This window comes from Cupressus sempervirens, chromosome 4 (assembly GCF_028749045.1).
Source record: "Cupressus sempervirens isolate cs-2001-9-10 chromosome 4, ASM2874904v1, whole genome shotgun sequence".
Taxonomy (NCBI): Eukaryota; Viridiplantae; Streptophyta; class Pinopsida; order Cupressales; family Cupressaceae; genus Cupressus; species Cupressus sempervirens.
Genome location: NC_143121.1, coordinates 738,699,919 through 738,719,557, shown reverse-complemented (window position 1 = coordinate 738,719,557; position 19,639 = coordinate 738,699,919). Strand labels below are relative to the sequence as shown.

Sequence of the window (19,639 nt, the reverse complement as noted above, 5' to 3'; positions counted from 1 at the left end):
AGTTTATATATTTATTTTAATATTACATATAATATACATTAAGAGATAATCTTCTAAAGGTGCCTATTTTTATAGGTGCTATAAGAAATAATAGCCACATTGAAAAGGATATAACTGGATATATTATATATATTATTACAATAAATATATATAAGCTAGTTCTACTATTCTAGTAATAACATATACATAGTAGCAAGACTTTTGTGGAAGGCAAAAAATTGTAGAAAATCTAGCAAACATTTGACAAACAGACGTAGAAAGATCCAACTACACAGCTTTGCTTCTGAAACAATATGCAATTATTCCAAAAACTGGCTTTAGATAGGATATTAGGGCTGAGAATAAAAACTCATTTTGCTAGTGTGGTGTAATGGAATATTATTGAAGTAAGAGTAAAACAATGAATGCGTAGTGGGGTAAGTAGAAGTCAATACTTATGATCTGTATGTAGGTCTGATGTGAGATAATGCATGTGCTTCTGGTCCACTATTATTTTCTCCTACCCACCCAGTTGTTCATAGATATTTTCATGTTATTGTCAGAGTTCCTGCAAAATATAATATCTAATGCGGATAGTTTTCCTCCTGTAACAGTGAAAAGATATTTTCATGCAATTGTCAGAGCTCTTCCAAAATATAACTATCCTCCTGTAACAGTGAAAAGATATTTTCATGCAATTGTCAGAGCTCCTCCAAAATATAATACTTAATGCAGATATTTTTCCTCTTGTAATAGTGAAGATAATGAAAGGCATAGATATTTTCATGCAATTGTCAGAGCTCCTCCCAAATATAATACCTAATGCAGATGTTTTTCTATGTTTAATAGTGAAGATGGAGAAAGGCTTGTTGTCGAGCTCTTAGCTCAAAATTGCTTGAAAAACAAGTATCTGTTATTGTCATTGTTAGTTTTGAATTTGATCGTATGAAACTTTTTTAATTTCAACATTTCTGATGACATTCTAAAACCTATGATATTATTGATTATTAATAGTCTTCTTTAGTTGAGTATAACCAGTACAAGCTAATCTCATTTACCTTTTTATTTAATTGTAGAGATTTTGAATTGATTGATTGTAGAGCGTTTAAATTGATCATCTGATTTAATAGAATGTGACCATTGCATGTTTTTTTTTTTCCTTGACAGTCATTTATCATCAAATTGTTAGAAAGCTCAAAGAAATAAAAAATTGTTTGCAGAGATTTAGAATTGATCATCTGATTCAATCGAATAGAACCAGTGCATGCTTTGTAGTTCCAAAGTAATTGAATTATAATTCTAATAAGAATTTCACAGCGTGTAAATTATTTGTTTCAATTTTCATTATTATTTTTTGACTTTTTTTTAAAGATTTATTTAACATCATTATTTCAGATCATATTTTCTGATTTATCATCAAAATATAGTTCTTAAGATTATTGAATATAACCAAAATCATAATCACCAAAGTGAATTGTAGTTCTACTAAGAATTCTTGAGCCTGTAAACCATGAGTTGTAGTGAAACTTTCAGGTCCAGACAAGTATATCTCAAACGCCTTGTTGAAACTCTTGAAGGCCTCAAGAATTCATCCACCAGCAATGATGATGAAGTTACAGGTTCAAATGATCACAACATAAAGCTTGCTGTGGATGTCTCTCTCGCTCTTACTGCAAAACAAGCGGCTTGGAGCCGAGCTCTCCTAAGCAGGATTTCTAACGATGAGAAAAACAGAGCTGCTCTTAGAAAAATCCTGGGACCTAAGAAGTTCCATGAAATTCTTGCTCAAAGGCTCAGATACCGAGCTCATTTGGTTTTACAGTCCAAGCTGAAACGAGCCCATGTTCAAAAGCAGCAGCGTAAGATCTCTGTTGGAATCATAAGCAGAATTTTGAGCACTAAGAGGTTGGAACCTGTGACCTCAGTTCATTCAAATCTTGTTAATGAGCGTAAAAGGAAGCTGCAAAGGCTTGTTCCAGGAGGGAAAACAATGGACACTTCCTGCTTGCTTCAAGAAACAGCACATTACATCACATCTCTCACAACACAGGTAGAAGTCCTGCAATGTCTGATACATTCTGCTAATAGTACCCAACTCCCAGTTTGTAATAATTTCCCTTCTTAGTATATGTGCTTGTGGGGCGGAGCAATTGTATATACTTTTTGGTTTCATTTGTTTTAAAAGGCATCCGGAAATGAAATCTTTAACTGGTAGCTTTTGTAGCTTACCCATCAATCCAGGTACTTCCTTCGTAAGAAATGATTTATCCTGATTTGCTGTCAGAATAACTGTGTTATCATTAAAAAATGTAATTTTGTAAGTTACTGTATCATTTTCTAGACAGATATCTGCGAATGCTCTTTTTTAATTGATGTAATTTTTGGATTATCATTTATAAATGACACTTTAAATAAAATCACATTTCAAAAAATTATACATATTTAAAATACAGAACATAAAACATAAGAAATATAAAGCTCTTAGATGAGCATAAATAAATTTATATCACTGACTTTCACTTTAGCTGCTGATGTTGAAGCGATAAGTTTTTTTGGGTTTCCTAAATATATGCTATTTAAACTGACAAAATGTGTATGATTTTTTTGGGGAACAGTTTAGCATAATAATTTAATCTTAATAGCTTGTTTCTATAATTCTTACATTTCAAAAAATTCAAATCATTTGGAAGACCAATCATAAGAATAAGAGTATTGGAATAGGAATACTTATTTTGAAATTGTTATTGTAGAATAGAAAATAAGAATACATATTCCTATTCTTGTTCAGTCAAAATTTGATGGGGAATTCATAGACCCAAAAATTTATGTTTTCTAAAATAAATAAAACTGAAATAGGAATTTGTATTACAATTTCACATATTTAGGTGGAATTGCAAATGCTTATTTTTTTGGGTTAAAACATATTCCTATTCAGAATTCCAATTTCGTGCAGAGAATTTGAAATTTTAAGAATTTGCATAATGCCTATTCCACTCATATTCCCACAGCCAAACAGACTCGAATACAAAAAGTAAACTATAACAATCATTTCAAATCAAAGATGTCTTGATTTTCACAATATTTCCACATAACGTAGACAAGCGACAAGTGCCAATATAAATGACACTAAAAAAAATCAGCAAATAACTGAAACGAATCAACAACGCCAACCAATCTAAATTTATATATCTGAATGTGAAGCACTTGCCAAATCTCTTCTTTCTACTACAACCACTTTTCTATTTATAGAATCAGCTTATAAAATGCAAAGTTATATTTTCTTAAATTTGTTAGTAAAAACTGAACACAGATGATGCTTTGTTTTGTTTTGTTTGTGACAGTTTGTTTCATGTTGAAGAAGAAAATGAAAAAGCGGTTGGGAATCTGTCTTTTAGATGCAGGAATTGGGTAGCCCCTATGACCTCTGCATCGAATAAGGAAACCCAAATGAATGTGATTTCTAACACATCCTAATGCTTCTCTTGTTGCGTGATTGTATTGTTGCTTATTTCATGTTTCGGTTTTCTTATTTAAAATTTACTCCTGAATAGACTTTTGAGATGTAATTTATTTCACCTATTTCCTTTTCTATAACACAAATTTTTATAAAAGCTTATAAAATATAATAATCTAATTGATTCTTCTGTATTTACTCAGTCAAATACAATCTATTAGAATAAAAAATTATATTATTATACTTGTATTAATCTAATTACATACCAACATATTAATATTTATCAAATGAATAAAACAATGTCTATTTACTATTCATTCATACCCCCTAGAGCCTTACATGAGCTTTATATGAATATTTGACATACAACACATGCTCATTTATTTACTTTAAAAAAGAGAGAACAACAAACATGTTAATGTGTACTTTAGTCTAATGAATTACTCAGATTTTTCAATGAGATCATTAATGTCATATGGTTTTCTTGATGTTAGACTATTATTTTTCTTTTTGGTTGAAGACCACCAAATGACCAATAAAAATAAATACAGAAGGAATTGGTGTAGGTTAAGGAGGGTTTGCGATACCTTTGAAATACATTTATTCAAAATTGTACACCTTATAAGTACCCCAAAAGATGCAAACATTTTCCTTCTCCAAGGAATTTACTATATCTTCTCATGAAGGCCTATAAGCTCCAATAAATGGACCGTGAGAATTAGTGAGCACCTGCCTATTTTAGGCATGTAAGAACTATCATTTGGTTGTGTCTATGGAATAAAATTCTCTTTGGCACAAAGTTAGATTAGGAATGCTAAAGTAATTGGCTTTTGCGATATATCATTCCAATACACCTTGTGGTGTTGTAATCATGGTCAATTATGTATTTGAGTGGCATAAGGGAAGAGATCCCACTCTTCTTGGAACTTTCTTTACTTTAAAGGGTTTTTTCAATTCAATTTTGGTGTATGTATCTCATTTCTTATTTGATATGCATTTTGTAGATTCAAATTTGTTTACATAGCATTTTAATTTTTTCTTTGTATCAGTTGGTAGTTTATTTATTTTTTACTTTTATACTAAAGAAACAAATAGTAATTCATAAGTCGGTGAGAGTAACGAGGAATAGAAGTACCTACTTATAGACTAGATGGTATCAAAATAATATTATTTTCATGTTTTATTAATTGTCTTTGTATGCAATTCATATATCCAAGTAGAAAGGAATTCAAACTTTCTATTTTAGATTTTGAAATAGAGCCTAGAGAGTGGTTGAGCAGGTCTAGGATGATGAATATAGTGGAAGAAGATAGAGAAACAAGATCTAAAATGTTGGAAGAAGATATGGTCAAAATTTTGGTTGTTGAATAGAGGCTAGCTAGGTTGGAAATCATGATGCTTACTTTGATTGAAATTAATAACTTGGTAAGGTGCACTAAGATGAAGGTAGGGCTAAAGAAGTGAGGTGTACATAAAAAAATTGCTCCAAATTTGATAATTTTTTAAAGATAAGGAAAACTAAATATCCAATCATATGATTGAGAGGTAAGAGCATGGAACAAGTGATGTCCTAGATTAAAATGCACTGTATTATACACTCTTCCTTGTCAATAATATATTTCTTTCACGAGGTTGAAGCTTTTTCAACATACTCTTACATTGTTTTCAAGATTTATGATATTTATTTAGAAAAAAAATATAGATTTGCAAAAGCATAGAATTGTCCAACAATTTAAAGTGTTTATTTTTTATTAACCACCAAAACAAAGTTTTGAAAGGACCCAAAACCCTAGATACACTAGTTACAAAAGATATAACATTAAGCCCCAAAATAAGTCTATGCTAGACAAGCCAACAACACCACAACCACAGAAACTAGAGACAAAAGACTAGACGGACACAACTAGGACCCAAACAAAAAACCAACGTGACCATGAACAAAGAGGAATCAGGATCAAACCAACTCCTTCATAGAATCAACCATCTCATCTTTGAGGTCCATCATCCTTCACACCATAGCCCTCATATTGAGGAGATCTTGAGGAGGGCCATCAACGACCATCTTCCTAGTGCTCAAACATGTATGCTTTCCAAACTCAATAGTCTACCTAGAAGAATCACCAACATCCAAGTCCAAGAGCATCAACACTCCAACATCATTTCTATTTCCATAACAAGCTTGTTTAGACAATCCACCTAGGAAGACATAATATCTTGGCTACTACAAAGAATGCCCTTATGAGTATTTTTTCATTTTAGCAACTCTCCTTACTAACCATTCAATCTTCTTAACCAACCCTTAAACATAGTCTAAACTAGAATTAGAAGATCCCTCCTACACAAGGCTTTGGATATCATCAAACCTCACATTGAGAGACTTGTAGTTCAAATTCAAGTTCATGATGGCATTAAAGGTCCATTTTTCCAATTTTTTTTGTTATAGAAGCAATTTTAACCTATTTTCCATGAAAACAAGATGGTCATAAAATGCCATAATTTGAAGTATGAAAAGGGGAAAAGTGTTCAATATTACTTTGCTAAATTAAGGAAATGATATTTTTAGATTGACATCACAGGTTATTAGGTGTTAATAAAGTGTGTGCAAGGTTTTCTTGACTATTTACAAAGGTTAAACCTCATGGATATATCTCAAAGTACTAGTGAGGAAAGTGGTTGAGCACACTATCTTGAGTTAAAAAAGAAGGTAGTTACTTTAGCTTGCAATAAGGGTAAGGAAAAATAAATGACAAGATATGTTTGTAGGGGTTCTAGAACCCCTATGGACACATATCATATGTTTTAATGCGTCAAAAGGGGTCATAGGTAACCTATGACCCCTTTCAACCCATTTGATGACATGATATGTTGCTAGGGGTCCTAGGACCCCTAGGGACATATACTATGCCATGAAGTTGGTCGAAATAGGTCATAGGGTACCCTATAACCCCTTTCAACCTATTTGATGACATGATATATTCCTAGGGGTCCTAGGACCACAAAGGACATATCTCATATGTTTGAATGGGTCAAATAGGGTCATAAGGTACCATATGACCCCCTTCAACCCATCTGATGATAAAATATGTTCCTAAGGCTCCTACAATCTGTAGGGACATATCTCATATGTTCGAATGGGTCAAAAGGGGTCATAGGGTACTCTATGACCCCTTTTGACCCATTTGATGACAAGATATATTCGTAGGGATCCTAGAACCCCTAGGGACATATCTGATATGTTCGAATGGGTTAAAAGGGGTCATAAGGTATCCTATGATCCCTTTCAACCCATTTGATGACAAGATATGTTCCTAGGGGTTGTAGGACTCTTAGGGACATATCTCATATGTTCAAATGGGTCAAAAGGGATCATAGTGTACCTTATGAACCCTTCTAATGTTAGGAATTAAAGATATAGAAATAACAATCACATGCAGATATAACCAATATCAAAAAAATAAGAAAGCGCACAAAAGAGAACATAGGACACAAAGATTTAATGTGGCTCACCCAATCCTTAGGCTACATCCACCAAACAACGAGTCCAATAGTTTTAAAATACCTAGTGATTATAACCTAATTACTATATATAATCCCTTATAGCTCAATATTGTTGCAAGAAGCTACTATCACACCACACAATGAAATCCCTAGCACTAAGCCATTTTATACAAGCTTTTGTCTCTTACAAAATTAGGGCTGGATAATTTTGATAAGTTAACTTTAAAAAAAATCCTTGACGAGTTAACCTTGGGAAATAGTTGATGAGTCAACTAAAAAATCCTTGAGGATTCAACCAAATTTTTTTTTGGGGTAATGCCTCGAACCCTAAAGAATTAATGAAAAGTGTACAATACTTCCTTGATTAGTTACCACATATCAACAATCTCCCACTTGGAGACTGATTAGGTTCCACACTAAACCACTCCCACTTAGAAATTTTGACCTTGTAGAAATACTACTACTACATGAGGCTCCCACTGGATCGAACCACCTTGGACTTAGTTGTTCCTTTATTCTATTTAGTCTAGAAGACCAAATGAAGCTCAAGAGGAGTTAAGATTCTCCCTTGTCACTACCTTAGTAAACATATATATGTTGGATTATCATCTATATGTATCTTGTCCAACTTTAACTATCCATCATCCATAATTGACCGAATGAAATGGTACTGCAATATAAGTGTTTTGTCTTTAAATGCAACTAAGAATTATTGGCAAGATGAATGACACTCTAACTATTTGTATATAGATAATTATCCCTCTATAAATGATCCAATTATTCCATGAAGAATTGAAGCCATATCATCTCCTTGGCTACCTCTATAGAAACAACATACTATGTCTTTGCAATGGATAGAGAAGTCACCTTTTGTAACCAAGAAAACCAACTCATTGATGTCCCACCAACAATAAATACATAACATGTAGTACTCTGCTTGGTATCTAGACCCCTTGCTAAAATATGAGTCAACATAGCCTTGTAAATCAGTAGTAGATCCTTCAAAATATAAACACTTACTAGATGTTCCTCTTAAATATTTGAGAATCCATTTGACTACAGTCCAATGCTCAATCCTTGGGAGATACATATACCTACTAACAAATCCCACTGCATGTGCAATATCTTCCCTAGTATATATACCATTGCATACATCAAACTTCCTATAACTAAAGCATAAGGTACATTGGAAATTTTACCCTCCGCTACGTGTGTCTTTGGACACATCTCCTTAGTCAATTTCAAATTACCAGGGAAAGGTGTGCTAACAACTTTGGATTTCTCCACAAAGAAATGTTGCAACACCTTCTCAATATAATCAACCCAAGATAGAGTTAATTTCCTATTTTTCCTATCTTTGAAAATTTATTCAAAATCGTACACCTCAAAAGTACCCAAAATGTTGTGAATATTTTCCTTCTCGAAGGAGTTTACTATATCTTTTAATGAATGCCTATAAACTCCAATTAATGGACCATGAGAATTAGCGAGAACTTACCTATTTTAGGCATGCAAGAACTATCATTTGGTTGTGTATAAGAAGTAACATTCTCTTTGGCATAAAGGTAGATTAGGAATACTAAAGTAACTGGATTTTGTGATATATTATTCCATTATACCTTATGGTGTTGTATTTATGGTCAATTATGTATTTCAGTGGCATAAGGGAAGATACCCCACTCTTTGAAGAACTTTCTTCACTTTGAAGGGTTTTTTCAATTTGGTGTTTGTATCTCATTTTGTCGATTCAAATTTTTTTACATAGCATGTTAGTTTTTTCTTTATATCAGATGGTAGTTTATATATTTTTTGTACTTTAATACTAAAGAAATAACTAGTAATTCACAAGTCATTAAGAGTAATGCTCATGTTAATCTCTAATTGGTTTTGACAAGGTAGTGACAAAACACTTAGTCATTATCTACTAGTATTTCAATACATGCCAAGTGATTAGAGAGAGTTAGGCAATTAGTATGAGCCGAGTGATCAAAGCATGCCAAGCATCAGTTGTCAGACAATACATGTTGAAAAGATAGTATGTGCCAAGTCACTTATGAGTCGAGCAGACTATACATACCCAGTGATTCAGGAGCCAAGTAAATAGTGTATATTGAGTCATTCAAAAGCTAAGTTACAACATTGAGAATATAGCGATGGCCAAGAATTAGAGCCTTTAGCTGTCGAGTGAACATTTTTGGACATAGTTGTTTGTGATGGCACAAATTTCTAGTTAAACCATTTTTGGGCTAACATAACAATTGTTTTATGATTCTTGAAGATATGTATGGATGTATATTATGAATCCCTATGCAGGTCATGCAACCAATCAAATTAAGGGATGTTCTAAGTGGTAATATGAATCAACCTCATATGTTGATTCTTACCTAACCCTAGCCCACCTATGTTTACTTAAGAAGGAAAACCCAAAAGAGTTTGTATAAGTGAATGCATGGAAGGAGACAAATGTTAAGAGTAGAGAGAGCATTCATGGTGGCTATGGAGGTTGTTATAATGATCTGAATTGCATAATTAGTTAGAGGCAATAGAGGAAAGTAGAGAGAAGAAAGAGGAGACATGTCTAATTAGAAGCATCAAGGATTCATCAGGAAAGAGAAGATCTAACATCTAGGAATAGAGTGCTAATTGAAGGATCATGGTGTTGAATCATTTTAACATGTGATACAAAGTAAATCTCCTAATAGAGTATTCTCAATAAACTTGTGTAAATCTCTTAACTGAGTGCTTTCTTTATCATAAGTTTAAGTCCTCTAACAAGGCACACTTTTAGCAGGGTGTTGAAATCCTATAATAGGGTGAGACTTAATAGTCCTTGAAATCCTTTAATAGGGTAGACCACTCATAGGGTAGATCATGGTTTATGATCAAACTTATTGTAACCATAATTGGCTATACTTTGCAGTTGTAGTAGTGAAGATTTGTGGGCGTCATCCCCACCCTAGTTTTACCTTCTCATTGGAGGGTTTCTGGGCAACAAATTTATTATGTCATGTGTTATTTGTTTCATGCTATGGATGAAAATGTGTAGTTAACTATTTCAGTTTACATGCTAAATTGTGAGATGGGTGTGTGGTGAATGTTTTATGGTTAGAGTTTTGAAGTGTTGATTCACCCCTCCCCCCCACTTAGAGTTTACTTTCCCATTGTTATTTCCAACAATTGGTATCAGAGCTTTGTTCTTTGGAAATAAAAGCTTTGCAACTTTGGAGGAAATATCTTGAAGACATAAGTCTATAAGTTGGGAAAGGTTATTGAGAACCAGAAGATTGAAGTAGAACTTGTCCTACACCAACTCAATGAAGTAAAAGATGAATTGCAACATTCATTGAAGAGAATAAATGAACTTGCTACTGAAATAAATGACACTCATTACCAAGAAGAAGACACTACTAGATTGTTTGAGAATGGAAACTCAAGCATGAGTTTGATGCAACAGTTATAGATCTAATGGAAAAGAATAATGCATTAACTCAAGAGGTCATAAATCTTAAGATAGAATAACAAGTACAATTGGTGTTTCTATGTGAGGTGATTGGACAAAAAAAGAAAGATAAGGAAGATAATGTCATAATTGAAGATGACAAAAGAATACTAACTAATAGACTAGAAGAGAAGACATCAGATGTGTAAAAGCTTGCTAACATGCAATTGGATAAGATGAATCAATTGATGATTACAAACCATGAATTGAATGGAAAGGACATTGAGATCACAACCCTAAAGTTATAGAATGATCAACTAAGGAATGAACTAAGAGAAGAAAAGGAATTCACTGAAAGTTTCAACAAACCTAATGAAGCCATCAAATACTTTGAGAAATTGATGAGGTCTCCAAGACCTAACAATGATATGGTTGGATTGGGATACACCAGTATTGAGGAAGGAGAATCATCCAAAAGTTGTGAACAAAGGCATAATAAAGGTAAGGACTACAAACCCACTTGTCATAATTGTGGAGAGCTAGGTCATAGAACAAATGTTTGTAGGAGCAACACTACAAATTAGAACACTAAGCATAAATTCAAGGGTTACTATCATAAATAAAACAAGCAAGGACATTAGGCACATGAATGTAGAACCAAGACCACGAGCACTCAGAGATTTGAAGGATACTATCACAATTTTCAGAAGTATGGACATAAAGCATATGAATGCAGATCTAGTACCAAGTGGACATCAAACAAGTAGACAAAGGTACAACAAAATGGAAAATCCTATGATTGGGATTACAACACAAGGTATAGTTATCACTATTGTCAAGAATATGGACACGTTCCTAAGAATTGCATTAGAACACATTTTAGAGGCAACTACAATAGATGGTTGAGTGAGACTACATGCTTTAGTTGTCTCAAGACTAGTCATGTCAGCAGAAATTGTCCAACTAGGTCACCAATGCCGAGTAATGAAAATAATAAAGGTAAAGAAAAGGTCAATGTTGAGAAGGTAAAAGTATAGATAAACAAGACATGGATGAAGAAGGAAGATTGTATCACATCAAGCTCATATATGGTCACTTCATACAATGGATCAAGTGATCACCTCACCCCCAACTAGGCAATCAAGAGGTATGTATGGAACTGATATTTTAAAAGTTATATTATACATCAATTCAAAGAATCTAAGATTTGGAAAGATTATATATGCATGAATTAAGATGCAATGTATTGATTAGAACCTGGAAGAAATCTATAGTTTTGTTAGTTTCCATGTTGTTGTTGAGCATGGAAAGTTTCATAGTTATTGCTAAGTGATGGTATTGTATTAGTATTGGTCAAGCTAACTAGGTTAGTTGAGCATACTAGAAATCATGTATAAGATGAGTGATTAGGAAGTCCTATGATAGTCAAGCTTAAAGTTGTGTAAGCACTAAGCATTTATTGTTGAATATGAAGGGTTGTATAGTTGATTTTTGACTCATTTGCATTCATCAGCAATTGAAGAGACCTTCAAGAGCATGAAGGAAAATTGGAAAAGTAGATTATAGTATTTATAGACTAGATTTGATTGCAACTCGACATAATACATCAGATTGAAAGGTATTTAACTACTGTCGAGCTAAATTGTTTGAAATTTTGTAAATCCTAACTAGTCAATATGGAATCCAACTCTTTTGTGAATGTTAGAAAATAGGGAAAGGAGGTTTTTAATGTTCAATTGATAAGTAATGATGTAAGGAAACCACTTTTCTAAGAAATACCTGAGATAACATACGAAGGAGACTTTTCTGGTGTATTATCAATGATACAACCAAAAGTTCTCATGATTCAAGATGTTAGGTGTTGCAATACAAGTAAGATAGGAGAAGCATAAGGGATGCCTACAATAAACTGTGTGATAATAGAGTCTTGAGGGAAAAATATAAGAACATTGAATGAAAAGGCTTAAACCATGCCCTAGCTTTTCCTCAAATGTTCAAGACCAAATGGATACAAATTATTTTGAGCCACATACATGATAACTATATCTAGTTGGAAGGTGGACTAGTTAAGCTCACAAAGAGGATCATTAATTGAGTAATAGGGCACCCTACCCTTGATAGACATAAGAGCATGCATAGTGATGTGAAGGGGGTGATTGAGAAGAATACAAGTGTGTATATGAGCAATGTTAGTATGCTAATAGAAACCAAATTTAAATAAAGCTTCTACAAACTAAACAAAATTGATAAACTTCAAGATAGACTAAGATGAACTCTCAATTGAGAATATGAGCCATTAATGGGCTCTCTCAATGAGAAGCTCTCTTGTTGAGTAGCTTTGTCCAAATAGATAGGATGTATGCTCAAGCTTATGCTTCAAAAAGGGCTTCAAATGGAGTTGGAATTTGGGTGTGAGTGTATGGTTTTGATGTAAAATGGCTTCTCAAAATGGCATTATGACTTTACTTCATGGATTGTGTTCAAATGACTTGGGAGAGGATTCCTTAAATAGGCAAAGGGATTGAGGGATCAAGGGCTAGGATGCAAGGATGTGAAAAAGCTTATAGAAGGTTCAGATTGCATGAGAGGAGAGCACATGGATTGTGCTTTCTTACAACCAATCAGGGAGTGACACATGTCACATGGTGAGAGGATGGAGGAAAGGGGAAGGATGAGTCAACAAAGGAGGCTCAAGGGATAAAATCTTCATAAAGACCCTCATAATGACTTGTAAGAGTAATAAAAGGGCTTGGAAGAGTCATTTATGGCCTAGTGGGCTTCATAAAGTTTTATGGTTGAGATATTTTGAGGGTGATGAGAGCAATTTCAACTTGGACTTGATTAGGAGGGTTTTAAGCTTGCTTAGGCTTGTGCAAATGATTAGAGGATGGATTAGGATGGTTTAGGATTAGCTTAGGGATAGGCAAGTGGATGGCATTTAATGAGGGTGGGTGAAGGAGGAGATATTTGTTAACTTTGGCTTGGGTTAGTAAGTTTTAACACATGTTTAGGGAATGTGACAAGGTTAGGAGGGGATTAGGATTAGGGTTAAAGACATCTTCTAGAAGAGTCTAGGCTTTGGATGAGGATGAAGACTTTCTAGAAGAGTCTAGAACTTCCTAGGATAAGATTTTATGAAATAAATAAAGTTTTATTTATTTCGGTTTTGGGTTGAGGAGATATTTATTAAAATATTTTTAATAAACATGAGGATTAATATTTAATCTTAATTAAATATTTTGAGTTGGGATTAGGGGTAGGAAATGATGGGATTAGCCTTTAATCAAAATTAAAGAAGGATTAGAAGATTTTGGAAGAGGTTATTGGTCATAAGGAAATTGGCCAAGTTTTGGGCAAAAAATAAAATTTTTATTTATTTTAAGATTTTTGGTCAATTTATTAATTAAATAATTAATAAATAAGGAAATAATGTTTAAATAAGATTTAAACATTTTTGGGAGGGATTCCTTAATTAAATATTTTTAATTAAGATAAAGGGATTTAATGGCATAAAAATTAATTAATTAATAAACGATGATGTCATCAGGTATTTTTTCAAAAAATAAAAATACTTTATTTTTTAAAGGATTTTTAGGTGTCTACAAAGTGTAGTATGGAACAAGAGAGGGACGTTTATTGACACAATCATAAATCCCTTAATTGTCTTTGCAGTCAGAGTGATTTCTCACAAGTTCTTTTAGTCTAGCCGATTGAACAGTGTTTCTTATGTGGCTATTGATTTCGGATTCAAGATAGTGAAGAGGGACCATTCCTATCACCTTGCCAAGTTGCAACTACAATAGCTATTAGAAAACTTGGAGGCTATAAGGAAAGAAAAGAGTGCATCATGCAAATTTGGCTCTTTACTAGTCTGCATATTCTTCTATATGCATAACACATTTCCTACATTTGGAAAAGTTGCTTGGAAGACCAATAGATCTATTATAGTGCATATTTCAAAATTTATTGAGCAGCTAGATGATAACTTTGATTCAATGATGACAAGTTACTTTGATGATTTCAAGAAATCCATAAAACAGAGGTTAATGTTCCTTGTATCCTTAGTGGAGAAACATTATGATGATGTGTGTTTCTTAGTGGATATCGACCACACATATGTGCAAGAAACAATACCTAGGGTTAGATGGTTGAAGCCCTTTCCAAATGAGATAAGTGTAGATGAGGCCTCTGCATCTATTACAACTTTATTAGCAAAAGATATTGATAAGAGTGCCACATCATGTGGAAACTATGAGGAAGCCAAATCAAGGATAACAATAAATTTGAAGATAACTATTGTTCTTAGGAAGAAGAAAAAAATTGTGAAAAAGTTGAAAGAAAGATTTGGTGAAGGAGATGAGGAAGAAGAAGAAGATGATGAAAATCATGAAGAGGAAGAAACAGGCCAAGCCCCATTGGCATTAACTCAAGGTCAAGGAGAGAATCAAGAAGAAGATGTAGAAGGTGTCAAGGGAGAAGAAGTCAAGGAAGCACCTCAACTAGCTAAGAAGAAGAGAAAGGAAAAATAACAAACAATGGATCAACTTGAGAAGCTTGTGAAGTAGCCACAATAGAAGCCTACAGTACCTACTACTAGGTCCAACACAAGGGAAGCCATTTTACAAGAAAAATAAGTTGCAAAACCTAAAGGTAAGAGGAAACTTGACACAATAGAGTTGAGTGAGCCTCTTAAGAAAAAATACAAAATATTGAAGAAGAAGTCAGAGCCTAAACCAAATTTAGATGAGGAGAAAATAGAGTTAGATGGCATGGGCCAATTTAAAGTGGTAAGCCACAATCCCTCCTCTGACATAGACAATTTGTGTGAAAATATTGTTACAAATGTAGATTTTTTTGGGTTCACACATGTAGATTTTGATAAGCTAGGGAAAATAAGGTTGAAGAAGCCATATATGATATGCTGGCTACATTCAAATCCACTCCACTAGAATTTTCCAACTCATTGCCTAAAAGCCTATATGACCAAGTTGAGAAAAAGTGGCAATTTAGTTTGACCACAAAAAGACAAATAAGAGAGGCTCAACTAGGCCAAGTGATGCCTACTTTGGACAAGTAGATGATGGCTAAAGCCATGAAAAAATATAAGGGGAGATTTTCCCCTAGATATAGAGCTTTCAAGATTTTGAGCAATAATGTAGAAGAAGTGGTAACATAAAGCACATTTCTTTGGTAGACTATCTGTGGGATACCTACCAAGACAGTTGAAAAGAAAGAAGATGAAGAAACAAAGGAACTTGAGGAAGGCAATGAAAATAAAGATGTACAAGGAACTAAATTTCTAGTCAAAGAGGCCGATGTGGAAGTGACTAAGGAAACTAAAAAAGAGGCCACAACTGAGGATGAGCAGCAAGATGCACATGTGCCTAGTAATAGTCCACCACATCTAGCACAAGAGAGTCAACAAGACTCAATGGCTATAATCAAGGATGTTGTTGATAATTCATCATAAAACATCAATACTTTAACTAAGTAAGATTTAAAGAAGATATTGAAGGATTCCACCATGGCAATACAATTATGGAATAATCCTATATTGGTGAGAGAAAATGAGATCGAGAAGGTAAAACTTGCATCTATAAGGGAACAACCAAAAGAAATATCCAATTTCCCCCCTCAATCCATAGAAGACAAGGAGAAAGAAAAATAGGATCTTCAAGTAGATCTAAGTACACACCTTGAACAAACAACAATAAAAACAAAGACATAATCTATAATGCCCATAGTTACAATACAAATCAAAGAGGCTAAGGCACAAAAATTAGATACACCAATGCCTAGCCTACATAGTTTAGGTATGCTAGAAATATTGATAATTGGGGTTGATGAAACTGAAGTTCATATAGGTCAGGAAGAAAGTCATGCACCTACTCCACAAACACAAGGTGAAGCACATCAGGAAGAAAGTAAAGATGATATGATTGAAGATTTGAAGGTGACTAATGCACTAGAGTAACAAATTTTCATATAGATCATGGTTACCCTAACAAATTTTGTCACTCCTCACAATAGTTAGGCTCTTCAGAGGCTGAGCACACATGCTACACCTCTGCAAATATCAAGGCCAAGTGCTAGTACATCCATGAAAACAAATGATATATCTTTTGTGGATGTAAATTTAGATGAGGTGATTGAGTTGCCCAAGTTTGATATAGCAACCATCACAATTGAAGAGATGATCATTCTATAGGAAGATCTATAGAGAAAGTAGACATAAGAAATGATGAGAAGAGAGTATAAAAAAATCAAGTTTTGCATGAGATAAAAGACATATTTTATGATGCTTTTAGTCTTCTTGAGACAATGAAGACAAACCCATCATTGAACAACTTATCACTATTGTTGAAAAAAAAAAAGATGAAGACCTAGACACAAATGTTAATCTTTTAGAATGGTCTAAAAGGAAATTTCACAAAAAAGTAGTGCAGAAGATATCTAGTGCTATTGTACTAACATAGGTTGATTTAGCAACCAAAATGGATAGTGTGAAGAAGGTGTTAGAGAATATTTTATCTCTCTACACCAAGCTATGTGATGTAAATCTTTTCACAAAGGAAGTTCAAAGGGTTATTGACCAACCACAAGGAGATTTACAAACTATAGGTACTATACTTAAGTTATCTCCTAGTCAAAGCCAAGCTCATTTTAAGAGATTACTATCAATAGAAGGTACGCTAGCTAAGCGGAAAGCACAAGATGAAAACATTCAAGCTACCTTGATAAGTATTCAGTCCATGTTGAATCCAGACATGGAAGTTTTACATAAGGAAATAGCCTATGCTGAGACATTGATGAAGAAAGATAATCAACTTTCAACTTATGATGGTTTAGTTGACCTTTTTTTCTAGCTAGACATTTAGTATCAATCTCTACAGGTAGCATGCAAAAATTGGGATGCAACTCTAAAGATTATAATGGAGGTTTATAAATCATTTTTGGACAAACACACTATCAATGTACCACCCATGACATAAGTGTCAAAAAATGGGGATTATGAAGTTTTTGTTACTAAAGGGTGAAGTTTTGAGTAAGGGGGAGGGACAATGCAAAAATAGGAAACAAAAAATCTACTCAGTAGGAGTATCAGATTTAGATATAGAAAGGAAATATTTACTCAAGGGGAGTAATGGAGAAATAAGGTATGATAGTTAGTCATATAGTTTGCAAAATTTTGAAGTTTTGAAATTTTTTATTAGAGTCACGTCACACACACACACACACACACACACACACACACACACACACACACACACACACACACACACACACACACACACACACAACAGAGTCTAAGTTATGCTCATAATAAGGATTGTATATGCATGACAACATATTTTTTCCACTCATGTCAAAGGGTGAGATTGTTAATCCTAGATTGGTTTTGACAAGGTAGTGACAAAACACTTAGTCATTATATACCAATTTTTCAATGCATGTTGATGTTAGAAATAATAGTCCACCAAGATAAATGAGGGGGGTGAATTAGTTATCCAAAAATTAAAAAAATTATCAACCTTAAACAATCTTATCAGTTCAACCAAAATAAATAACAACCATAACAAGATTCACATAGACAATTACACTAGATATGTTAACTAAGGAAACCCTTGATCAGAGGGAAAATCCTGGTAAGAATGATGCCCACAAGATGATGTACTAATATAAATATTACTTGTTAGAGGATGGAACTTGTTAGTAGCCTATTACAACATTTAGTACATAGAGTCCTTGTTAGGAGATTACAACCCTATTAGGAGTTATAGTACAATGTATGCAAGAAGAACCCACTGCCCAAACATGCAATTTTAATTACAAGAAGAGATCACTGCCCAAACAAGTAATTTAATATTAAATTCCTCTTTCCTCTATTTTTTAAAACAAAGCAATCACTATCTAACCTTGTAGACCATGTCATGAATCTCAGATCCAAATATCAAACCTCAGATCACACAATAAAACCTTTGCAATGAAGTTTCCTTCACTTTCGCTCTACTCTGCTTAGCTTTGTATTCCACTCTCTCTGCTACTTAAAATTTCTTCTCCATCTCATCCATGATAAAATAAAATGTCTTTCCTTTATATCGAATCCATAAAAAAATTCCATGAGTTAGTTGTTATAATTAAGACCACATTAAGAACACATTACGCTTAGCAATAACATTAATCTTTTGCCTTGCAATTTGAATATATTTTAGTACATGAAATATAATGATGAGTGAGCTTAGCTATGTCATAATCAACATGTATTATTTACATCCTCAACTTTAATTCTCAGAATAACAATTTTGCTAAGGGATATAACAAGTTTACCAAAACATGTCTCTATAAACTCTATCTCAAAATAGACATCACCAAAACCTACATAACTTCTTCTAAACTTAACATTTCTTCACCTAACATTAACTATGTATACTAGATACTTAGAAGTATCTCCCATAACCTTAGATAGTGAGAATACTAAACTAGCCATCCATACCAACTTGATCTTTCCATTGTTCTTCTGTCAGATACCACATAAAACTACTATGTTGACATCAATGACAAACTTAGTCATGAATGTAACATATCATCATGATAACATGTCTACAATACTCTCCCATAGGAATATCATCAACACTCATGCTCCCAAAAATCTCCCCCTTTGGCATTGATGGAAACATAGATGAAAAAACATCTAGTTCCAAGAATACCAACTGCAAAAGACTGTCAACCTTTCTTTTCAAATCCTCTTCATCAATCATTCTCCCCCATTGATAAATGTCAATGTGCTTTTTTTTCCATGTTGTACATCTCCCAAAATATTTTCATGTAGTGCTTCTCTCCCATGATGTTTTTCATGAAGCACTTCTACCCCATTGACATCAATGTGAAAGGTTTCAGTAACCATCAAAACTTTGCAACAACTGACTCTTACTTAACTCAACTATCCAAAGACACTATTCAAAAGCAACATCCAAAAAGAGTCCTAGATGACTCTATCCAATATAGATACTTCCCCATATAGGAAGCATCATCATTCAGTCCAAACAAATAATAGTGCTTTGTTACATTGGACTGATGCATTCTTGCATCATCTACTTTGATGTAGGAAGGGGCATAACCCCTAGCATACCTTGCAAATACTCAAAAGTCTCTTTGGGAAGAGGCTTAGTGAAAATATTTGCAATCTTCTCTTTACTGCTCACATACTCCAATCTAATTTCCTTTTTTGCAACTTTCTCTCTCAACATGTGATATTGAATAGAAATGTG

The 19,639-nt window shown here is 33.5% G+C and overlaps 1 protein-coding gene across 1 annotated transcript; it reads left to right on the top strand.

Moving 5' to 3' along the window:
• The first annotated feature begins 735 nt into the window (after positions 1–735).
• LOC149563454 (transcription factor IBH1-like 1) lies at positions 736–2,163 on the top strand. Its single transcript, XM_089824016.1, has one exon. It carries the CDS (start codon positions 1,490–1,492, stop codon positions 2,102–2,104), a length of 615 nt encoding a protein of 204 aa, XP_089680142.1. The 5' UTR covers positions 736–1,489; the 3' UTR covers positions 2,105–2,163.
• Positions 2,164–19,639: the final 17,476 nt, after the last annotated feature.

Bases quoted from the DNA above. Each gene is read 5' to 3' on its own strand.
- LOC149563454 (XM_089824016.1), top strand. From the start codon at position 1,490: ATGAGTTGTAGTGAAACTTTCAGGTCCAGACAAGTATATCTCAAACGC.